Raw genomic sequence first — 24,054 nt, 5'->3', positions numbered from 1 at the left:
CTGAGGCCTGAGAACTGAGCATGAATTATGCAGAGATGGAGAAGAGAACCGCTCCACACACAGGACACGGGAAGGGGTGTGGGACTGGGCCTAAAGGGCTAGAGGGCAAGTGGTGGGAGAGCAGAGGTAGACCACGGGCAGACCATTCAGGAACTTACCATGGTAAAGGTGTTGATCTCTGTCCTAAAATCAATAGGAAGCTTTGAGTTTTCAATGGGGCCGACGTGATCATACTCTAAGCACACTCTGTAGGGGATCCACTTAAAAGGCAAACCAGTCCTCTTGAATTTCAGACAAATTTCATGACCCGTCAGTTCTGTCATTAGTCTAAGGATGATGCAGGGCTGTCCTGAAGATTGTTTTCTGGTCTGAAATGAAAGCGTAGAAAGCCCACTGGCCACCCTACCTGTTTTCTGTCTCTCCACCCGTCCCTGCAGCTGGAGGTGCTGACTAATCTGGCCAATGAGACCAACATTCCTACTGTCCTACGGGAGTTCCAGGTACAAGCCGGGGGTGGGGGCTGCTTCCAGCTGGATGGGCCCAGGAGAGGGGCCCCTCAGATCCCCATGCTCAGTGAAAATTGCCCTGGCGCGTCAAACCTCCTCGTAAGAGCCCAAAGCAGGACAAACTGTTACCTCAGTTTCCCTTCCAGTGCCTTCTGCTGGCTTTGGGCTGAGGAGTCATTGAGTGTGGCGTGGAAGTGTCATTCCCTCTCCCGAGATTTAGTCTCTGGCATGATGAGTCAAAATGAGGGCTCATAGCCTTCCTAAAGGTCACCCTCAGGCCTGCGGAGTCACCAAAGGGTCACTACCTGTTAAGGGTTTCTCTGTCATGGTGTCTCACAGACCTACATTCGAAGCATGGACAAGGACTTTGTGGCAGCCACGATCCAGGCCATTGGACGCTGTGCAACTAACATCGGCCGAGTCCGTGACACCTGCCTCAACGGCCTGGTGCAGCTGCTGTCCAACCGCGATGGTCAGTGTTTGGCCGTCTGAGTGTCCGACCTTGATGATCAGGGGTGCCCGCATGTCTGACTCCGCTGGCCAGTGGATATCCACCTGTCTGTCTAGGCACAATGTGTGTCCATTGGTCTGTCTGCCTTGATTGGTGTCCAGGTGTTCCTGCATCTCAGAGGGCTGCTAGAGAATTTGAGGGATTTGAGGAAGAGATCCCAGGGCCTGGGGACATTGCAGATGTGTCCACTGCCTGGGTTTGGCCATTCGACTGTCCTGGGGTCCACACACTCATTTTCATTCCCTAGAGCTTGTGGTCGCAGAGTCAGTGGTCGTCATTAAGAAATTGCTGCAGATGCAGCCGGCACAACATGGAGAGATCATCAAACACTTGGCAAAGCTCACGGACAACATCCAGGTGAGGGAATAGCCACATGTTTCTCTCCTCACCCTAGTGTCCTTCCCATGATTTTAAGACCCTGTAATTAAATACCCTAGCCTTATCAAAATCAACTTCCAAACCTTCCACATTGGCTCTGAAATGTCTTCAGATAGAAGGAGGAAAGATGCTGGACCATGTGACCCTGACCTTATTGCCCAAGATTTGCCTTCTCTTTGGGGACCCCTTGCTGAGCTCTGTGGCCTTTACTGCCACTCTTGTTTTCTCTCTGAAGCCAAGGATGGCTGACTTACAAATCCTGTGTTTTTCTGTTGCACTGCCCAGTTGAAACATCCAAAGAAGATGTTTCTAAAGATTCAGGAAGAGTAACATGGCAATAAAGTAGGGAGGGTACAATGAATCCAGAAAATCAGTCTTTTAAACCATGACTGACTTTGGGACTTGAAGGCTCCACCCATGCTAACGAGCCCTAGGGAAGAGGAGAGATGCTGTCCAGGAAATGCCCACCACCCCCCACTCCCATTTCCAGAGAACCCATAATACCACAGGCCAGCAGAGATGAGAGGAGTGCCATTTCCGCCGCAGTGGAGTGCCATGTCCCTACCCACGTCCCCACATTTACCCCAGCCCTAACTGCTCTCCCACACTGGCAGGTGCCCATGGCCCGAGCCAGCATCCTGTGGCTCATTGGGGAGTACTGTGAGCATGTCCCCAGGATTGCACCTGATGTCCTGAGAAAAATGGCCAAGTCATTCACAGCAGAAGAGGATATTGTCAAACTGCAGATCATCAACCTAGCAGCCAAGCTCTACCTGACCAACTCCAAACAGGTAAAGATTGGCTGGGCACGGTGGCTCATGCCTGTAATGCTAGCACTTTGGGAGGCCAAGGCAGGAGGATCACTTGAGGCCAGGAGCTCAAGACCAGCCTAAGCAGCCTAGCAAGACCCTGTCTCTACAAAAAAATAAAACTAAAATAGAAAAATTAGCTGGACGTATTGGCATGTGCCTGTAGTCCTAGCTGTTTGGGAGGCTGAGGCAGAAATTCCTTATCACTTGAGCCCAGGAGTTAGAGGTTGCAGTGAGCTATGATGATGCCACTGCACTCCAGCCTGAGCAACAGAACAAGACCCTGTCTCAAAAACAAACAAAAAACAGGTAAAAATTGAGAGATGCCCTCCCCCAGAATACTCTGGTCCCCAGAAACTGCCTAGCCAGCCTTCTTTTGGCCCTCCCTAGGCAGGCCCTACCACCAGCTCCGCTTGCATAAAAGGGAAATCAGGGCAGGTGTCTGGTCTGCCCAGGTAACCAATGCTACCCCAGTGTCCACAGCTATTCTGGGGACCGAAGAGCCTGGTTAGGCTGGTGGTCACTGTTGAAATGGCTCTCCTGTGAGACTGTGACCTCCAGTCTGCTAGTAGCAGTGTCTGTATCTGCCACCCTTAGAACAGTGGAGCTGTGAGGAAGCACATCTGGCTGGGGCTAAGGAAGTGCCTGCCACTCCTGAGGGAGCACGCCTCCCAGGACACGTGGTCTGTGCCGCCTCTGAAAGCTTGGCGATGCTTGGCCTGTCTGTGCCAGCGACAAGGGGGCAAGTCTCTGCTCGGGCTTTGCTGGTGGCCATTGTCATTCTGAAGGTGGAGGGTTACCAGCGGTGCCGTAGCCAAGAAGGAAGCGCATCTAAGCAGGAATAGCAGGGTGCTAAGACCCTCGTGGGTGTCTGCATCCCCTGAGGTGGTTCCAAGAGGTTCTCCTAAGAATAAAGTACAACGTACAGAGCTTTTCAAGGTGTTGGGGACATTAACACCACGACAGTTTCCACACTGGTTGTTCACTAAGTTAAACAGAACAGAGATTGTCAAACTACCGCCCATGGGCCGAAGCTAGCCTACTGCCAGTTTTCATAAATACGCCTTAAAGTATTTTCGGAACACGGCCACATTCGTTCATTTACGTGTCATCGATGGCTGCTTTTGTGCCACGACTGCAGAGATGACTAATTGCAACAGACTGTATGGCCCGAAAAGCCTAAAATAGTTATTCTCTGGCCCTTTATAGAAAGAGTTTACCAACCCTTGAAGCAGAACATCTGGGTGAGTGGCTGGGCTCTGCAGCAGGCCTGTACCCTGGAGAGGGTAACATCCTTGCCAACCCTAAAGATGCCATCCCTTGGGAGTCTCTGGATGGTGGCACTTGTGCTTCCTCAGTGACTCCTTTGATCTGTGGTGGCTAGAGTGAGCTCCAGAGCCTCATGCTGGGGTAGGCACAGTCACCAAGTGCCGGAACCCTGATCCGGAGTCAGAAAGGACAGCAGCTCCACGTGGAGGCAACCAGGTGCTGAGCCTGTGGGTCTCGGCGGCGTTGCGGGGAAGCAGACCAGAGAGAGGGGAGTTAGAAGGGAGCGCTGTGGGGAGGCATTCAGTCATTGAACAAGTGATTGTGTGCTTCCTTTGTTCAGATGGGAGGAAGGAGCCGGTGGGAGAGATGTTTGGAAGGTGAAGCGGCACGGGTGGGGAGCCGCCAGGTAGGCTCCTGACATGCCAGGACCGAGACAGGCTTCCGAGCCCCAGGGCGGCAAGGCTGACACGTTTTCATAAGCCTGCACCTGTCCGCGGGCATTTCCCCAGGTTGTTGCTGTTGGCTGCGTGTGCATTTTCTCGTTTATTCGGCACACGTTCCCTGAGTGCCTTCTATTTACCTGGCACTGGACTGTGTCCTGGGGACGTGGCTAATAGTGAGACATGCCATTGGCCTCCAAATGCTCATAGTCAAGTAGGAGAAACAGGACAAAAATAAACATTCTAAGCACAGAGCAGTAAGAGCTGTAGCCAGGTTTAACATAGACAACTGTAGCTATGTACAGCCGAACCCCCCTCCAAGGCAGGGCACGAGGGGCATCCAGAATAGGCTGCTCAGGCACATGGACACTGACCTCCAGGCCACCCTTCACCTGAAGGTGGGTCTTTGCAGACACAGGCCCCTTAAAATGGTTCTTTGATTTAATAAAGAGAACTTTTGTCCTCCCTTTTTTTCTCCCTTCTTTCTTCCCAACCTCTGCTAGGACTTGTGGAGAGAGGGGATCCTTGCTGTACTAGAAGGGAGGTGGTTCGAATACACACATGACTATCCTTGCAAAACAGCAGTGATGCTCCCCTCCTGGTACTGGGGTGATAGTCTGGGCCTACTGAAAGGCCCCAGCAGTTCCAGTCACTGCCCCCAGCTTCCTACCCCACTGCATGCCAGATCCTGGCCCACACTGAGGCCAAGGAGATGACCAAGATGAGGCCTCTGCCCTGCTGTTGATCAGCAGATGATCAGATTCTAGACCAGAGGCCACAAAGGCTCAATAGATGCAGTGACAGTGGGCTTGAGGGGGCGGTGGTTGTTACAGTCACTTGAACATGTAGCACCTGGGGCAATGGCCTGGAATGCTTCTGCTGGGCGAGTTCGAGTTCGCTGTTACGCACCAGGTGAGACGTGTGTGGGCGGGTCTTCCGGGGGCACAGTGGGAGCTACAACCATCCCATCTGAGTTCCTCTACAGTGAATGGAAGATTCTGATCAATTCTGCAGAATTCAGAAAGAAAAATACTTAACATTTTTTTTTATATACTAAAGGTAATGCATGCTCCTCATAGAACATTTTGAAAATCCAGAAAAATACTGATTAAAAGTTTAAACTATCCATAAATATACCGCTTAGAAGAGACCACCATTAATCTTATACTTCCTTAGCTTTTTTAAAAAGAACTTTTTGGTGCCTGTATATAGGTATCCAGAAGTTGTACATTTGTGTGTTGTCTAATATTTTAATCTTTTCATTTGTTTCCTTCCAATGCTTTCATATTTAGAAAGTTTTTTTCCATTCACATATCAATTAAAATTTTCACTTAGAATTTCCTCCAGATTTTTTTCTGTTGTCACATTTTTTAATCCATTATGTTAGTTTTGTACTGCTGCATAATAAATCACCGTAAATTTAGTGGATTCAAACAGCACTTGTTTATTTTCTCGCAGCTTCTATAGGTCAGACGTCCGGGTGTGGATTGCTTGGGTCTTATGCGAAGCTGCGATTGAGGCGTCGGCCACAGCTGGGTTTTCATCTGGAGGCTCTGCCAGGGAAGGGTTCACTTCCAGCTCACATGATGCAGGATCTGGCTGCTTGCAGTTGTAGGACTGAGGCCTTGGCTTCTTACTGGCTGTCAGCTGGGGGCTTCCCTCATCTTCTAGAGGCCACCTTTAGCTCCTTGTCATGTGGGGCTCCTGACATGGTCACGTATTTCTTCAAAGCCACGAGGAAGAAAGCCTCGAGAGCCAGTCTGCCAGCAAGATGGAGTCTTGCATAGTGAAACATAATCTTATGAGACATTAAGATTGTGTTTCACCCCATTACCTTTGCCATATCCTATTGGTTAGAAGCAAGTCTCAGGTCATGCCCCTAGCCAAGGCGAGGGGATTGCACAAAGGCACAAATACCAGGAAGCAGGGACTGGCAAGGAAGACCTTAGTTAGGGTCTGTCTGCCGCATCCATCTAGAGCTTATTTGTGTGTAGTGTGTAAGGTGAGGATTATTTTATTTTTCCTGAAAAGCCAGTTTTCTAAGTATGATTTAACAGGTGGTTGCAAGGTAGCAGGTATGTTGGCATAGGCTGTGGAAAGGGGGGAGTCAGTGTTCCCCACTTAGGATTCTTCCCCGGCAGCTGGAGCCCGTTGGTCAGTGGGAACCTTGTTTTGTTCTTGGCACGCCGAAGCATGTCTCATAGGCCCTCTTGAGCAGCCTGTCGTTCCTGCACGTCCTGGCTAGGTGGGCAGGGCTCCTTGGGGTGGAGAAGGGTAACGAATTGTTACAGGCAAATCCTGCAGTGTTGAGGTGGCGAACCAGTGCTGCCTTTTGTTGGCTGTTGACAGATGGATCCAGATCCTGAGCAGTTCTTTCTAGAACTAGGCAAGGACTTTAGGGGGAGGGGGCAGTCTGTGGTCAGGCAGCTGGGGAGTCTGTGGATGACACTGTCCAAGCCAAAGTGGGGATCGGCAGCAGCTTGATAAGGGACCATGTTGATAAGGGCATCCACCAGCTCGCTGGGCAGATGGTGTCTGGCCGGGGGAGGGGCGGGTTGGCAATGAAGTCCACTGCGATAGCACCATCTTATTTTCATATTTTTTAATCCATTCTGTTAGGGGAGCATGCGTGGGGGTGCTTATCTGTGACTAGAACAGTATTGCAGGTGCTGCTGTGCTGTAAGAGACCGAGCTGAATGTGAGGCCACCGGAGTCCTTGTGGGCCACGTTGTAGGTAGGAAGGTGGAGCCACAGTGGCTCTCTAGAGCGGTGTGGGGCAATTCTGCCACAGCAGCTGCTCTGACTCTGGGTCAGCATCGTGCGGCTCTGCCCCTCCTAGACATCTGCCTGATGTCCCTGCCGGAAGGGCTGGATCAGCCCTGTCGAGGCTGGGCATGACAGTATGTCACCGTAAACCTCAGGAAGACCGGAGTCGGTTCTGGGCTCCCTCCTGTTGATTCCGCTGCCCCTGGGCACTCTGGCTGTTGACTACTTGGTGGTTTTGATCTTGGTTGCAAGAGATGGAGACAGTGAGGCCTGGGTCAGGGCAGCCTCCTTATGCCAGCAGGAAGGCAGTGAAGGGAAGCAGACGGGGTGCGGCTGCAATGGGTGCAGGCTGGGCACAGCACTGATGGGCTCCTCCGCCAGGAGAAGTCACTTCATGACTCTGCTTCTCCTCCGTAAGGTGGGAGCAGTGACGCAGACCTCTCCGAAGGGTTGGGGAGGTTAAACGAGATGGCACGGAGCACCTAGCTGGGTGCTTAGTGCCAGAGGCCACTCGGTCAACGAGGGCTGCTGCCTTTGTTGTGTTGGTGGGGAACCTGCGGCCTTAGGGCCACATGTGGCCCTCCAGATCCCCACGTGTGGCCCCTTCACTGAATCCAAAGTCCACGGAACAAATCCCTCTTGTTCTGTAAAATTTGGATTCAGTCAAAGAGCCACACTCGAGGATCCAGAAGGCCACACGTGATGCCCAGGCCGCAGGTTCCCCGCCCCTGGACGATCAAGGGAGAAAATGGAGATTTCTGTGTCCTTGGATATAGCTGCCTTGACTGCAGACTGTGAACCCCATGTGATTTCAGCAAACCCATGGGCAGCTGCAGTTTGCTCTGATCTCATTAGAACCTTCTAGGGAAGGACTGGGCGCTTTGAGACCCCTGGGCTGCTCAGAAACTACTCTGTGGGTTGATAGGGCATGAGGGCAGCCCCTGCCAAAGGGAGCCCCGTTTATCTCCGCTCTGTTTTTGTTGTCTGGTTTCCCCCAGGTGGTGGAGCCTAGAAACCGTGAGGTCTAGCAGAATGTTCCAGACCTCCACTTACCCTGCCACCCGAGAGTAAAGAGGTTGGCTGGGCCTCGGGTGGTGGGACCACAAACTTGAGGAAGGTTGGAGTCTAGAGCCAAGAGGGAGGAGGATCCCAAGGGGAAGCTGTCAAAGCTGGGGTCGGGGTCAGGGCCAGAGAGACGAGAGGAAACGGGAGCCCAGAGCCGTGGCAGGGCAGGCAGGGAATGCCGGGTGGAGGCAGCCAGTCACGAGGGGTAGAGGAGGAGCTCTGCTCGGAGGTGGCGGCCTGAAGATCATCTGGCTCAGAGCCTCCTGGGTCCCACCCTCTGTCAGTTGCTGACCCACCTCTTCTCGTTCCCCCAGACCAAGCTGCTGACCCAGTATGTGCTGAGTCTGGCCAAGTACGACCAGAACTACGACATCCGCGACCGAGCACGCTTCACCCGGCAGCTCATTGTCCCTTCGGAGCAGGGCGGGGCCCTCAGCCGCCATGCCAAGAAGCTCTTCCTGGCACCCAAACCAGCCCCAGTCTTGGAGTCATCCTTCAAAGGTGGGAGCTGAAACCAAGGGTAACCTCCCGATGGGAAGGCCGTGAATTGGCCAGGGTCCCAGCCGCAGCTTCCCCCGGGCCCAGCCTCAGCCAGGCACCAGGCTCTGTGGGCAGGACCCCTGGGGATGCCAGTCCTGCTCGCTCGCCCCTTTCGCCCCTCCTGCAGCACCGAGGCTCACTCGCCCCTCCACCCACCCACAGCCACGGCCCATCTCTCACCTGAGCGTCTGCCTTCCTGCCCTTCCACGTGCTCCCCCTTCATCTCCCTCCCTGAGCAGGCACAGGCTTGGGGGTCTACATCGAGATTTTAAATACCAAGGGCGCAGGAAGGCAGAACGTGAAACAGCACACAAAGGAGAGGCGTGTGCTTATAAAGGCCCTGAGAAAGCCATTGTGGCACTCTGCGCGCTGAGTCACTAGAGGTCAGCCCGAACCCCAGCCTCCAGCCTTGCCTCTGGTCATGGGCTTGGCCCTTAGGCCCCTCTCCCATGACAAGGGCTCTGAGAGGGGCCTGGGACCGGCGGGCCCTCCAGCTGGCTCTCTGGACCCCAGGAAGCCACGCAGGAGAGGAGCCTCCTCCACGAAGCTCGGTTCTCCCAAGTCTTTCTGTCCCCTTTCCCTTCCCTGGGCCTCCGGAACAGGGATATTCTGAGGAGTGGGGGCAGCTTGGAAAATCTGCAAAGAAGAAGGGCAACGGTCCCTTTCTCCCTCACTGCCCAGGCCTGGCCTCTGACCCTGACTCTGTCCACACTCCCATCGTGACTGCTCACCTCCCCATGGGGCCTGGCCGGCCTCTTACTACAGCTGCATCCTCGTCCCCGGGCCTCCCTCCCAGGCCTGGCTGTGCAGTGGCCCACAGCCCCACTGCCCTGGGGGAGAAGCCACATTCACGCTTTTGCCTCCCCATGGGAGATCCGAGCAGACAGGCCAGCAGCACCTCTGGGCCCAGAGTCTCCTCCTGACCACCCCTGCAGGCTACCTCCCTGACCCTCAGTCCCTGCTCTGGCCTGGCGGGACAGCCTTTTCTTCCAGCATGTGGGCCCGCAGGTGCGGTCAGCATGAAAGAGCCATTGGGGGACACGTCCATCCCCCTCCGCTACCCAGCCAGGGAGTCCCGGCCAGAATTGCCACCCAGCCCCACCCAGGAAGCAACTCCCAGGGCATTTCCTCGCTGCTGCTACTGGCCTGACCTCTAAACCTATCTGCAGACCGGGACCACTTCCAGCTGGGCTCACTGTCCCACCTGCTCAATGCCAAGGCCACAGGCTACCAGGAGCTCCCAGACTGGCCAGAGGAAGCCCCGGACCCATCTGTGCGCAATGTGGAGGTCAGCAGCGGGGAAGGGTGGAACTGTGTGTGTTGCAGCAGGGGACAGACGGCAAGGAGCCCTGGCAGTGCTGGTCCAGCCCTCTGACACGCTCCCTACACACAGGAAGAAGATCTCTCCCTTATTGAGACCCGCGTGGGCCTGTTGGGCGAATACACTGAGGTCTCACCTCTGTGTGCTGTGCTCTCTCCCCTCCCCCGTGTGCTGTGTGCCTGCGCCTTCCCTCCGCTGTCCCCTCCTTGGTTTGGCAGTGCCCCTCTGTGAGCAGTGTCCCCTCCCCTCCATGGACAAGGGCCCCTTTCGCCCTCCCCCATTATTCCCTTCTGGGGACAGGACCAGGTAGGGCCCCCAGAAGAGGTTGGGCAAAGGGTAAGAAAGGCCTGTGCTTTCCTTCCCCACCTCCAACCGTGACGACACGACGCCACCCCCTCCCCAGGTACCTGAGTGGACCAAGTGCTCAAATCGGGAGAAGAGGAAGGAGAAGGAAAAACCCTTCTACTCAGACTCTGAGGGGGAGTCAGGCCCCACGGAGTCTGCAGACAGCGGTGAGGAGATGGGCAGGGTGTGGCTTCTGCGCTCTGCCCACGGGTGCTCCTGCGTGACTGCCCGAGGTGTGCGTGTGTGCACGGTTGTGTCTGAGGGGTGCGCACCTGCTCGTCAGGTGCTGTGCGTGTGTTTGTGCACCTGAGGGATCGCGTGTCCCAGATGTGTGAGTGCTTGTGCAGGTCTCTGTCCAGGGAGCCGTCTGCGTCCCAGTCGGTTCCAGTTAGCATCTGGGGCCGGGAGAGGTCAGATGGCTTTGAGGCTTCAGTGCTGAGCCTGGAGCTGGGAGCCCAGGGCGCCTGCTCGGAACCCAGAGGGGGCCTGCACCTGGGGGGGGGACCTGCATGTGGGGGGGGGCCTGTGTGTGACGGGGGCCTGCACGTGGCGGGGGACCTGATGCGGTTCCTCCACAGACCCCGAGTCTGAGAGTGAGTCGGACAGTAAGAGCAGCAGCGACAGCGGCTCTGGGGAGTCCAGCAGTGAGTCTGATAATGAAGATGAGGATGAGGATGAGGAGAAAGGGAGAGGCAGCGAGAGGTGAGAGGGGAGCCAGCGAGATGGCTGGGGGGGCGCCAGGTCTCCTGCGGAAAAGCAGGGCCAGCGCTCAGCCTTCGCCAGTCCCCTCAGAGCCCCCAGCTCGTCCTCTGGCCAGCTCACGCCTCGGTTGCTCTGGGGCAGGCGGGGAGAAGCAGTCGGGGGCCTGGAGCCTGAGGGGCGCGAGCGGGTTTAAAGCGCTCGCTGGGCCCAGCCGTAGGAGCCCAGGTCCCCACTCCACCCCACTTTGCAGGGCTCCGCCTGCTTCTGTGAGGCAAGGAGGGGGTGCCCAGGCCAGGCCTGAGCCCTGTTGGCCCACTTTCCTCCAGCGAACAGAGTGAGGAGGAAGGTGAAAAGAGGAAGACGAAGAAGAGGAAGAAGGTGCCAGAGGGACAAGGCGAAGGCTCGTCCTCAGATGAGGGCAGCGATGCCAGCAGTAGCTCGTCAGAGTCCGAGACGACGTCGGAGTCGGAGGAAGAGCGGCTGGAGCCTGCCTCCTGGAGGAGGAGAACGGTGAGAGCCTTGGGGCGGAGAGGGGTGTGCTCACGGGCCAGGGCGCCTGCCGCCGGCTCCCGACCGTCCAGAACAGTCCCCATGGCATCTCTCCCCGCACCCTTCCTCACGCCACGTCCCTTCCTTCTCTCGCAGCCTCCCAGCAGCAAAAGTGCCCCTGCAGCCAAGGAGGTCTCGCTGCTTGATCTAGAGGACTGTGAGTCTGGGTGGTAGAAGTCTCCAGGGGAAGGAGGCCTGGGAGTATGACTTAGAAAGGTCCACGGGGCTCTGGATCAGGTTCTTTTAGGTCTTGAGGGGGTGGGGTGGGGTGCAGAGGGCAGACAGAACACATCTCCAGGCCTCAGAGGGCAGCAGGCCACCCCCCAGGTCTGGGGCTGGGGTCTGGCGGGTATTCTCGACAGCCGTGTGCCTCGCTGTCCGTGGTGCTGAACTGTTTGCTCCTTGAGCCCGGGGCTCCGTGCTCAACCTGAGACGACTGTACTTTGCCTCTCCCTCATCATCGTCTTCCTTTTCTACTCCCACAGTCACCCCTCCCAGTGTCCAGCCCGTGTCTCCCCCCGCGGTCGTGTCCAGCAGTCTGGCTGCTGACCTGGAGGGCCTGACACTCACAGACTCCTCTCTGGCGCCCTCGGTGAGTAGGAGTGGGGAGGGACACGTCTCTGTGCTGCAGCCTGTGGTGTGCATTTGTGCGTGGGGGGGTGATGGAGAGGATAGCTTTGAGTCCCCACTGCTGCATGGCCGCAGGTAGGGGCAAGGCTGGGACAGGCTCGCTCTTTCTTACTCATTTCTATCCCCGCCCAACTCTAGCTGCTGAGTCCAGTGGCGAGCATTGGGCGCCAGGAGCTGCTGCACCGGGTAGCGGGCGAGGGGCTGGCTGTGGACTATGCCTTCAGCCGCCAGCCTTTCTCCGGGGACCCCCACATGGTGTCTGTGCACATCTACTTCTCCAACAACTCTGATACCCCCATCAAGGGCCTGCGCGTGGGCACCCCCAAACTACCTGCTGGCATCAGCATCCAGGAATTTCCTGAAATCGGTGCGGAAGGGCCTTGGATGGGAGTGGAGGAGGAGGAGTCCCCTGGGGAGATACCCTCCTGTGCCAGGCCAGGGTCAGGCTATGGGGACATAGAGATGGCATCTAACGTCCATGCCCTGGTGGATAAGATAGACTAGCAAACACGTGAGTCCGTATCAGGGCAGGAGGTGTTTGTGGCAGAAGACCTGGGCCTTGGTTGTTTCAGGACTGACTTAAATGGGGGTGAGGGTGGGTGGGGGGAAGGGTGCTTCGATTTCAGGAGGAAACCAGGAACAGTTTCCAGGGGCCCAGAAAGCCAGGATTCCACAGAGGGCTGGGCAGCTCTGACAGTGGAGGGGAGAGTGGGGCTAGGCTGGATTCCAGACCTGTCAGGTGATGGCTCCCCTCCTTCCTGTTCCCCTGCCTCACGCCGTTTCAGAGTCCCTGGCACCTGGAGAATCTGCCACTGCTGTAATGGGCATTAATTTCTGTGACTCAACCCAGGCGGCCAACTTCCAGCTGTGGTATGTGTCCAACTCGTGCTGTGGGTCGGAGGGTGGGCTGGAGAGAGGCAGGGTCAAGTGAACCAGAGCTGCAGGTGGCGTCAGCGGGGATATGTCACGATCAGGTGGGTCTGGAAGCCATCCCAGGCCCTCAGGTCTGACCTCACTCCCCTGCTGCCTCTCGACAAGGTAGGAGAGGTGCTGGCCTTACTTCCTCTCCCTGTCTCCGCCCACCCCTCCCAGCACCCAAAACCGACAGTTCTACGTCTCCATTCAGCCGCCGGTGGGGGAGCTGATGGCCCCTGTGTTCATGAGTGAGAATGAGTTCAAGAAGGAGCAGGGTGAGTCCCCCCAGGAGTGGGCAGCGGGGACTGGGGCAGAGGGATGTGTGTAAGCCGACTCCATACAGGTGCTCAAAAGTGAATTTAAAAAAAACCTGATTTTAGAATTTCTGGCTTAGATGGTAGTGGGAATGGTGGTGCGCTTCATCTAGCCCAGGGTTGGTGAACTTTTTCTGTAATGGGCCAAAAAGTAAATGTTTTAGGCTTTGAGGGTCATGTGGTATCTGTTGCAGTTACTTCAACTCTGCTGTTTTAACACAAAATCAGCCATAGACAATATGTAAATGAGTTAGTGTGGCTGTGTTCCAAAGACGTTTTATTTATAGACACTGAAACCGAAATTTCATATAATTTTCATGTGTCATGAAATATTAATCTTCTTTCGATTTTTTCCCAACACTTTAAAAATAAAAAAAACATCATGGGCCATACAGGTGGTGGGCTGGCTTTGGCCTGTAGGCTGTAGTTTGTAACATCTCCTGTCTAGAAGAGAGACGATCCCTCCTCCCTTAGTTTTGGATAAGCTGGTTTTGAAATGCATTTGGGAAATTCATGAGGAGATATTTGTTAGTAGTATGTGATCGAAAACGTGGGTCTGTGCTCAGGAAACACTTGGAGGCCGGAGTCGGGAGCATAGAGGTGGTGATGAAGCTGTGTGAGTGAGATGACCCTGGAGCATGGGGGTACCAGTCAGGCGGCCAGGGGCAGAACCTTGGGGAAAAGCTGTGTTCTACACAGGAACAGGGAGGAGCGGTGAGAGAAGGAGCAGAGGGAGAGGTGCGAGGAGAACCAGGAGAGGTGACGAGGCAGAAGGTGCCTAAGGGAGGTCTGCAGGCCACGCCGACCAAAGACCTTCAGAGTCAGCGTGCAGGTGGCGGCTGCCAACCTTGGGGCGAGCGGGTCCTTGCTGAAGGAGGGACAGAGGCCAGTTGCAAAGGGTTGAGGGAGACCAAGGCTTGAGGAAATGGAGTCTTCCTTGGAGGACTTTGGCCATGAAGGGGGAGGGAGACAGGCCATGGATGAAGGATCTCACTTCCAGAAATGATTTTTTGGAAACAGGGAGACTTCGACATGAACAGATTGAAAGGACAAGGGCAAGGAAACGTTATTCGTCGGGAATGAAGGAGATGGGAGACACAGGAGAGGGGTGTCAGTTCTTGAAAGGAGGAGAGTGGAGAAGCAGCAGAGGGAGGAGAGAGGCTGCAGAGAAGGCTGCTAGCGTGCAGGGGACAGAGGGAGGAGCTCACACGGGGCCAGAGGCTGTGCGTGGAGAGGAGAGGTCAGCCTGGAGAGCGAGGGGCCCTGGGGATGCTGTGAGGGCCTGGGGGCTTCAGGAGCTCTGGCTTGGTCTGGAGCTGCTGCCGCAGAGGCGCCGCTGGGAGCCTGTCTGCGCACGCTGCCCGTGACTGCCGGACTGTGCCGGGAGTCTGGCAGCCGCCTGTGAGCTCTTTGTGAGGGCTCCACCTCCAGGGCTGGGAGGGAATTGAACGGGAGTTTGAGGGCCGCCTAGGAAAGACCAAAAAGTGTGAGGTCCAGGGTAGGGGAACCCTCTTAAGAACCGACTGGCCACCAGGTCCACTGGCCAGATGTCTGACAGGCGTAAGTGCCAAATCAGTCTTTGGTCATCGTGGATGAAGCCCTGGGGTGTGGGGGTAGGGAGGCTGACAAAGGCTTCCTGACTGAGGGCCAAGCCCAAGAGGGAAGTATCCCCTCCCTAGACTGATGAGGGAGATTCTGACCTGCCCATAGCGTGAGGCCTGCCCGGCCTGGGGAGCTTGATGGACGTTTGTAAGCAGACCCAGCTGCTGGCCTCTGCACCCACCACGCCTGTGCCCTCATCGTGACCTCTGCCCCCAGGAAAGCTGATGGGCATGAACGAGATCACAGAGAAGCTCACGCTTCCAGACACCTGTCGGAGTGACCACATCGTGGTACAGAAAGTGACTGCCACTGCCAACCTGGGCCGTGTCCCTTGTGGGACATCCAATGAGTACAGGTACTAGGCCACCAGTAGAGAAGAGATGGGCTCTTGGGGGGCCTATCTTGAAGGAAGGGCCCCACACCCTTCCAAATCCAGTACTTTAGCTGCTCTCCCTGCCTCTTCTTCTGTTCTCACCCCAGGTTTGCCGGGAGGACGCTGACCAGTGGGAGTCTGGTACTGCTGACCCTGGACGCCCAGCCAGCTGGAGCTGCCCAGCTGACTGTCAACAGTGAGAAAATGGTGATTGGCACCATGCTGGTGAAGGATGTGACACAGGCCCTGACCCAGTGACTCCCAAGTGCTGTGACCCCTCTGGCCCCCACCCATGCCTCCGCCATGACATCTGGGCTGTCAGTTCCTCTCACTTATCTTCTCTCTCTCTCTCATCAGCCTGCTCATGCCAGACAGCATCCAGGGGCCCTCTCTTCCTCTGGTCATTGCCAGACCCGTTCCCCAGTCCCCTCCCCATGAGTTCCTTAGTGACCTGTGCAGAGGGAGATGGCAGCTGCTCCCTTCAGACCTCCCAGCTTTCTGTAGCTATTTACGTAGCAAAGCCTCAATAAAATGCCTTCTCCCCAGAGGCTGGCTCGCCTCGCCTTCTAAGGGGGTTGGGGGAGGCTGCTCAGGGTGGCTGTGTTTGGCCCTGTGACCTTGGTGCGGGGGGCTATGATTGACTCTCAGGAGCAACTCTGGCTGGATCCCCAAGGTTACCGTCCCTAGGTCAGGGTGCCTAGAAGGCTGTAGGCATCTCCAGGGAAGAGACATCTGAGCAGGGATGGGGAGGCCAAATAGGAAGAACCCCTTGGTCCTTTCCAGAAGCCTCTGCAAAAGCAAGTCCTCTGCAATGGCTGGCAGACTCCCTGGTCCCCTCATGGGCCCTTGGGAAGGACTCCTAACATGGGGAATTCCTGAAAAAGGTGCTCAGTTCAAGATATGTTAAGTACATGTGAATATGGGGTGTGGAGGCCCCAACCTGGCTGGTAGGATGTCCCACCTGGCCATCCTAGAGGGGACAAGGAGAAGAGGTGCAACCGTGCTTCTCAAACCCCCCTGTGTCAAGTCACCTGGGCATCCAGTCAGCGTGTGGATTCTGATCACTAGGTCTGGGTGGGGCCTGGGATTCTGCATTTCGACAAGGTACGCAGCTGCTGCTGCTGCTCCACACTTCAGTAGTGAGGATGAGTCTCCACGCCTGGGATGAACCTGGTGCGTGCAGTGAGGGTCAGGGCCCTCCCTGACACCTGTCCTGGTAAGAAAGAGGCTGAGTGGTCACCAGTTCCAAAAGGTATAAAAGGCATTCCCTTAGCATGTGTTCTGCCAGGAAAAAAAAAAAAGTCCAAGATCAAATAAATTTAGGAATTTTGAATTTAAGTGAAATAAGTTCATTTCCCGCAGGCCTGCTCAGAGCATTTACTATGCTAACGTGCATTGTGACCATCTCTCCCTCTCAAGGGGCTAGAGCTTGCAGTTCCCCAAACTTGGTTTTGATGTTGGAATGCTTTTCCCACAGAACATCTTGATTGGCCGGGTTGCAAGGAGCACAGCCCAGCGATAGTTTGAGATGTGGTGCCTGAGCCTCCGATCCTCCGTGACCAGGACTTTAGTTCCTTGGCCTTACGTCCCCACAACCCTGCCACTTCTGCACCCCTGGGCAAGTCTGTTCATGGGTAGGACAGTGAAGCAGGTGTGGCCCTCCTCTTAAGGAGGGAGAACAAAGGCAGTGGCAGGGGACAGCCCTGCCTCTGGCTCTGGGGATTTGCCAGGCACCGTGGCACCAGAGAGCAGCTGGAGCTGCTGCTTCCCTGAGAGCTGGTCCCCAAAGTCTCCCTGGAATCACTGTTTTGTCACTGCAGGTTCTGAGATGGAACTGATCCGCTAGTCAGCATCCACTCGAATAGTGGACGCATCCTCACTTTTGCCTCTGGATCAGCCCTGCCCACAGCACTGAGAAAGAGGGTGGGGCCACTTCCTAAGACACCTGAACAGTGACCATCAGAGAATTCTTGACCCGTCTTTATTCTGCACCAAAGCCCCCCACGTGGATTCCGTAGGTAGGAACCAGAAGTGTCATAAGGCAGGTCCCTTAACATTCCTCATGTGGGTCACAGCCGAGGTTCCCAGAACCTGTTGGAAAGGGCACCGGGATCTCAGGCCTGGAGTGAGAGCGCGGAGAGCCGGAGACTTTGGCGCAGCTCTGTGTTGACGTTGCTGGCACGTGTCCCAGGCTTTGGGATTAGCAATAACAGCTCTTCGTAAGGAAACGGGTTCGGTGCTTGCGGCAGGGGAGAGGCAGGAAGCAGGAGAGCAAGATGGAGGGGGGCGGGGTATGACTGCGCTGGGCAGGAGGAGGAGCCCAGGTGGGAGGGCTGCAGTGCTGAGGTGGCAATCTCCCAGCCAGGCAGGGGTGGCAAGAAAAGCTTCATCTTTCTCTGCTGCACACCTTTTAATGAAAAGATTTGTTCTGTAAAATTTGGATTCAGTCAAATGCCACACTTAGAACCTAGAAGGCCACATGTGGCCTTAAGGCAGCAGGTTCTCCACCCCTGGCGCCTGCCCCCGTTCTCAGCCCAGCCCAGCCCATCTCTTCCGAGACTCTAGGTCCACAGCCATACCCGCCACGGCCCTGCCACGGCAGCGTCCCTGAGCGAGTCTCCAGGGATGAGACGGGGCCTGCCTAGCACACACAGGTGAAAGCAAGGCAGACACGCACAGGCTGAGGTATCTCCACTTCCTCCCACAGTATTGTTTCCCATATGATATCCTATACATTGTTACTGGCCCAGGTCTTTGCCACTGTGGTGACGCCATGTCTCCAGGGCCTTTGGGGCCTGGTCACAGGCTGCCTGGATCTCAGCTGGCAGGGAAATGCCTCCCTTGAGCAGCATTGATGGGGCAGCCCAGGAGCTGGCCTAGGACCACAGGGCAGACTGGGAAGCATGCTTAGGAACCTGCTGGTGCACAGGAAGGGTTGTGGAAGGGGGTTGAAACTGAACAGAAGCAGAGGGACTGGCACAGAGGCAGGAAGTGCCTCGCAAGGCTGGGATAGGGCATCAGTGGGGACCCAGGAGGTCTGAGTGTGGTCTGAACCTGACCACAGGCCTCGGCAAGTCAGAGGACAATGAGCTCGGCTGGGAACTGGAATTCAGTCCAGGGTGGCTTTAAAGCAGTGCCCTGGTTAGTAGGTAAGAGACATGACTTCAGCTTCTGGCCAGGCTACTGCCCCTGGCTGGTTGCAATGGTTGGATGGGCTGGTGGCCCTGGGGAATGGATCCATCTAGAGATGCTGAGGAAACCCCTACAAGGACCCTGGAGTTGGGGCATTAGCTGTGCCCATGCTTGAACCCCCATCCATCCAGCCCCCATGGCAAACCCCTGTGCCAGTTCAGCACATTCTGCTGGGCATCTTGAGGGCCACCTCCCTGCCTCCAGATCAAAGAGATGGATGTTGAATATATAGCTCAGCGGCTGGATTTTCCCTGTCCTGGCTGGAAAAGGAAAGGGAAAACAAAATCCTGAGGGCCCACCAGAGGGCCTGGCCCTGGGTCTTTGTTCTGTCACTACGTGGTCAGTTTTGTCTCCTGCAGTCAAGAGAAGGATGGTGAGCTGGTGCCTGGGACTGTGAAGCCCAGGATGGGATATGGAGAACGAGAGTTGAAAGGAGGGTACACTCAAGGAGAAGAAGCTGGGTGTACCTTCTTGGATCTTCCTAATGGGTCTGGTTTGACCCCATTGTCTCTCCCCCCATCCCTCATCCCACTGCCCTATTAGAAGGGACACACCGCTGATCCCGACCACTGGGAGCCCTCACTATTGCCCGTCACCACCCCGTCACTGCAGAAGACGCTGTGGTGTCCCTGAGGCCTCGCTTCCGTGCCGTCCCTGGAGGACAGAGATTGGCAACAGCTCAGGAAGAATGCTTCCCGTCTTTCCAGGCCCTGAATACATTATGCCCGTTTTTGGGACCATTTAAAAAACTTTTTAAGTTTTAATATTTATATTTATGAATTTATTTGCTAAGTTCTGGGTTAGTTTAAAAAAATAAATTTATGAATTTATACATTTACATAATTTATAAATTTCTAAGTATAATGTTCCCATTAAAATTTGTACAAATCACAAGCGTACAACTTAAGTTTTCGTAGACTGTAACCCATGTAAACAACATCAGATCACGAAGCAGCATGACAGCACACCTTCCTCTTGCCTCCCTCCAGCTTAGGCAGTGTTTTATTTTGCTCAGAGATTACACAGCCCTGAAATACTGAGCCCTGTCGAACTGTTGTTCAACACCAGACTCCGAATGGCAGTGGGGTCACACAAAGCCAGCATGGACTTGTGTCTGACAATGCCAACACAGTGGCATGTGCTTCTCTCTGGGGCTGCTAGCGATGTGTTACCAATAGCCCCACAGCAGGGCTGGGGGATGTGGAGATAATCAGGGCTGTCTTCTTATTTTCGGCTGGGGGAGAGTGTAACGGAACAGCCTAGGGAAGAAGGAATTCTTGAGAGCTTGGGCAAGGTGACCTTGATCTAGTTCTTGATATGCTGGGACCCCAGCATCTGCACCTCCAGAAGGAAGTCAGGGAGAGGTAGGGTTGGTGCTTCTCATGGGGACCAAGGCAAGACTGAGACCCTGGACTCCGGACCCTCCTGACAAGAAGAGCTGCATCTTCTCAAGTAAATCTCTGAACGTCTCAATTTCCCCAGCAAAACAAAGGGGACAGCGTCTCTGGGCATCCACCAGTGAGCACTCAGCTTCAGCCTCCAAGTCAGCGCCCAGTGATTCCTGCTTCCCAGGGTTTGCACCCTTGAGTCATCCCCACCCCCCCACATTTTTATCATGGATGTGTGTGTGTAGATAATAGGATATAAGTGATAGTATGTCATTTCTGAGATTAGGTTATAAAAGTCTTTGTACCTCCACCTCTGTTGGGGCCCCGTGCCTCATATTTGCTCTGGAGAAGGCCAGCTGCCCTGTCTTGAGCAGCCCAATGGAGAGGTGAGAACAAAATGAGGCTTTTGCAAGCACCCACGTTGGTGAGTTGGGAAGCAGATCCTCCAGCCCCAGGAAAAGCTCCAGATGGCTGCAGCCTCTGAGAGATCCTGAGCAAGAACCGTCCAGCTAAGCCATTCTCAGATTCCTGACTCTGAGAGAATGTGCAAGATAATAAATTCTTACTGTTTTAAGCTGCTTAGTTTTGGGGGTAACTGAACAGCAATAAAAAAATGAATACAATCCAGCGTTCACTTCATTTCTTAGAGTGTTGGAAAAGTCCTCAGAGGGTGCCTGGGTCGCCAGCTCTGGCCTTCAGAGCACTCTGCTTGCACGCTCGGTGTCTGAGTGATGCCTGAGCCGCTCGGACTGGCTCAGGAGAGCTGTTAACCCTTCCAGGAATTTTGTGAGCCGCATGATGTCACACTGATAGTTTGAAATCACCCTGGTGGGAGTATTTATGCCATGCAAAGTGGCGAGTACTACAAATCCCTTCCCTCCCCCAGCCAAATGCAAAACATCTACCAGCACATCACTGCCCTTGATTACACCCTCCTCTGGCTCTTTAAGCAATTATGATGTATTTCAAGTTTAAAGAATATAATACCTGTGTACTGATCATTCAACTTAAGAATGAAAGCACTTACCAGTTCACCCTCATTTCATGAGCTCTTCCTTTCCCACCAGAAATAAATCACCATTCTGAATTTTGTTTGTCAATGCCACGTATTTTTGTACTTTTACTATACACAGATATGTTCCTGAATGATACACAGTATTGTACTTTTTGATAGCAGTGTACTGCATGTTTTAAAATTTTATATAAATGGCATCTTAGAGTACGTATTCTCCTACATCTTGCCTTTTTCACTGTATTGTTTCCGAGTCATGGTGACATGACTAGCTTTTAGTTCATTTACTTTTACTTATACATAGTATTCCATTGTATGACTATGCCACAATTTATTGATCCACTCTCTCCTGTTTGTGGGCATTTAAGATTATTTGGTTTTGTTTTGTTTTTCCAACTACGTACAAAACAGCTACAGGCATTTTACTCATGCCCCTTAACATATTTTCCTAGGAATGGAATTTCTGGGCCATAGAGTATATACTTCTTCAGCTTAACTACAGGATGCCAAACTGCTTGCCAGAGTGGCTGTACTTCATATCAAGAATGTTTGTAGCAGCTTTTTTCATAATAGTCCCCAAAGTGGAAACAATTGAAATTCCAATCAACAGGAGACTGGAGAAGTACATTATGGTATATCCATGCAATGGGATACTACCTAGCAATACGAAACAATGAACTACTGCTACGTGCAACACATGGATGGATCTTACAGACATGCTGAATGAAAGAAGCCAAAACTCATATTAAGTTCTAGGACAGGCAAAATGGATCTGTGATGAAAGCAGTAAGAATAATGGTTACCTTGAGGAGGGAGTGGTAAGGGACATGATGGAACTCTACGGGGGTTCTGGAGAGAGTCTATGTCTTGATGTGGGTGGTGGTTACCTGGGTATGTATGTCGATAAAAAAATCATTGAGCTGTACACTTAAGATTTGTCCACTTTATGCACTGTGTGTCATCCCCCCATGTACAAAACAAAAGCACAAACCAAAGTGGCTGAACCAGTTTACACCCTCACCAGCAGCGACACTGCTCTTGGGACAGCAAGACTTTCACATTTCGTCCATTTGGGGAGTGTGAAATGGCATTCGATTGTGGTGTCACTAGCATTTCCCTGGTTACTGGTAAGGGTGGGCATCTATTTATATATTTATTAGCCATTTGGATTTTCACTCATGTCAATTGACTATTCCCATCTTTTGCCTATTTTTCTATGGAGTTGGGTTTTTTTCCCCTCATTGATAGTAGAAGTTAAATTGCAAATATCTTCTTCTACTTCATGGCTTGTCTTTTCAAGTTTTTATTTTTTATTTATTTTTTCAGGAATGGGAGTCTCACTATGCTGCCCAGGCTTGATTTAAACTCCTGGGCTCAAGTGATCCTCCTACCTCAGCCTCCTGAGTAGCTGGGACTACAGGTATGTGTCACTGTGCCCAGCTTTCAAGTTTTAAATAGTATCTTTTGATAAACCAAAGGTTTTGATTCTCATGAGGTTGAATTTATCATCTTCTATCTTGTGCTTGTTTCTAATTTACAAAATTCATCCACAGGCTGAGTAATAAAAATATTCTCCTATATTTCTATATTTTCTTCTAAAAATATTTCAAGTAAAGCTTTTCACATTTATATCTTTAACCCACTTTAAATTTACATGTGGGTATGATGAAAGGCGGGGCTGATCCACTCTCTTTTATCCTACTTAAAAGGACATGAAAAAAACAACACGGTCTTTTCTGTACAGAGCTTGGCAAAACTTGAGCAGAGACTGTGTGTCCACTTTACCTTGTGGTCTTGAGTTCCAAAGTGAATCCCCTTTCTGCTCTTTTGCAACCAGGAAATTCTTTTCTCCCAGGAATCTCCTCTCTTCTCTCAGCCTGTGGTGGAAGCACTGACCACCTGAGCATAATATAAAAGACTACAGGGTCCCTCCTGTCCCCCAGTACATGTATTTAAAACTAAATCCAGCCAAGCATAGTTACACTTAAAATCTGTCTTGTAAATCTGGGGCTTGACTGCAGAGACAGTCCCTGGCATAGCTGGGCTCAAAGACTGTTGTCTGGAGAATGGATAATGCTGCCTGTTTGCCCCCGCTACTTCTGCCAGTGACCAGCCGTGGGGACTTGACTGAGTCATTTAGTATCTCTACCTCTACCGCTCTCCACACCCTGCCCTGTGGACTGTGGACACCTAGCCAGAGGGACTGTTCTTCCTGCACGAGCTGCAAGTGTGGGCAGGGAGCAAGGACTCACCCACACCTGAGCCCACTCCTTATTTGGACTCAGTCGCCTCTTCCCTCACCGTCTGCAGTGAGCTCTGGGGTCATTCACAGGGAAGTGCACACATAAGGGTGCTGGAAGTTTTGTTCTCATCTGGTTAAGACTTCAAGCTCTGAAGCCAGAAGAACTCTGGGTTGAGTCCTTACTCTGCCACTCCTAGCTGGGAATCCTTGGGCAAGTTACTTGACTTCGCTGAGCTTCAGTTTCCTCAACTGCAAAATGAGTTAACACAGGCAAGGCACTTAGAGCTGTGCCAAGCACAAAGTAGGTACCTCAGTAAAGATGAGCTATTATTATGACCTGCAACAGGAAGTTTAGGAAGAGGGATTTTAAGCAGCAGAAATTTCTGTTTAAGTCACCCGAAAGATGCCTTAGTATTCTTCTGGTTGGAAATTTTGAAATACGAAAATGCTGCTAGACATGTTTCCTTGGGCACTATTCCAGGTTTCAGATTCTTATCTTGCTCAATTTTGGGTCAGAGAGAAAGAAAGGATGTCAGGGATCACAAACCCACTGCCAGTGAGCTGCATGGGGTCCCTGGACATGCTGGGCTTAGCTCTTTCAATTTGAATTAGTAACCAAATTTAAAATTCACATTAAAGGTTTCACTATTTTTTAAAACTATTTCCAGCTTTTCTTGAAAGATCTGGCTGGACTGGAACTTCACTCCTGCATGGTGCTGGTCAGCTAACAGCCTTTTAGTTGCGCCTTGGGTCTCCAGTATTCTTAATCAGCCTCACTTGGCTCCCGTGCTGTAGGCATTTGGGCGTGGCACCCCCTGCAAGGACAAGCAAGATCCACCACTTGGGAGCAGCTGTCCTACGCTGCTTGTGGGCCAGGGCGAGGCTTGCGAGTGGGCTGCTGGTGGGGGGATGGGGAGGGCTCTGCAGGAAGGTCCCAGCAAAGCTGCTCCTGCCTTGCCCCTGCAGTCTTCACCCTCTGGGCCCATGACTTCAACAATCCAAGGAAGCTCCTGTACGTGGACCTATGGGTGGATGGGGATTGGCCAACACTCACTGTCCCTCAGCCCCCTCGGAGACTTCTGCACCGGCATTTGTCCTCGCCCTCACCACCTTCCCCCCATTAATCCTTCTGAAACACTAGGCTACCCCATCGACTTCCTCTTTTTCCCTCACCTCAGGCAGAAA

At 53.4% G+C, this 24,054-nt stretch overlaps 1 protein-coding gene across 3 annotated transcripts in view; it reads left to right on the top strand.

Moving 5' to 3' along the window:
• The window catches only part of AP3B2 (adaptor-related protein complex 3, beta 2 subunit), a 33,184-nt gene extending 17,608 nt beyond the window's left edge, over nucleotides 1-15,576 (top strand). For 2 of the 3 annotated variants that reach the window (XM_012656526.1, XM_012656525.1), the window contains 16 exons: nucleotides 438-500; nucleotides 846-978; nucleotides 1,265-1,374; nucleotides 2,010-2,186; nucleotides 8,059-8,245; nucleotides 9,454-9,572; nucleotides 10,009-10,117; nucleotides 10,529-10,652; nucleotides 10,979-11,162; nucleotides 11,298-11,358; nucleotides 11,687-11,793; nucleotides 11,970-12,198; nucleotides 12,617-12,701; nucleotides 12,924-13,021; nucleotides 14,879-15,017; nucleotides 15,143-15,576. In XM_012656526.1, coding sequence (XP_012511980.1) covers nucleotides 438-500; nucleotides 846-978; nucleotides 1,265-1,374; nucleotides 2,010-2,186; nucleotides 8,059-8,245; nucleotides 9,454-9,572; nucleotides 10,009-10,117; nucleotides 10,529-10,652; nucleotides 10,979-11,162; nucleotides 11,298-11,358; nucleotides 11,687-11,793; nucleotides 11,970-12,198; nucleotides 12,617-12,701; nucleotides 12,924-13,021; nucleotides 14,879-15,017; nucleotides 15,143-15,293 — 2,076 coding nt within the window. In that variant the 3' untranslated portion in view covers nucleotides 15,294-15,576. Of the gene's footprint in view, nucleotides 1-437; nucleotides 501-845; nucleotides 979-1,264; nucleotides 1,375-2,009; nucleotides 2,187-8,058; nucleotides 8,246-9,453; nucleotides 9,573-9,677; nucleotides 9,735-10,008; nucleotides 10,118-10,528; nucleotides 10,653-10,978; nucleotides 11,163-11,297; nucleotides 11,359-11,686; nucleotides 11,794-11,969; nucleotides 12,199-12,616; nucleotides 12,702-12,923; nucleotides 13,022-14,878; nucleotides 15,018-15,142 lie in introns of all 3 variants that reach the window. The other variant, XM_012656524.1, reaches the window with a different exon arrangement.
• Nucleotides 15,577-24,054: the final 8,478 nt, after the last annotated feature.

This window comes from Propithecus coquereli, unplaced genomic scaffold, assembly GCF_000956105.1.
Source record: "Propithecus coquereli isolate 6110/MARCELLA unplaced genomic scaffold, Pcoq_1.0 Scaffold507, whole genome shotgun sequence".
NCBI lineage: Eukaryota > Metazoa > Chordata > Mammalia > Primates > Indriidae > Propithecus > Propithecus coquereli.
The sequence above is the reverse complement of the archived record's forward strand: the minus strand, read 5'-3'. Positions and strand labels throughout refer to the sequence as shown.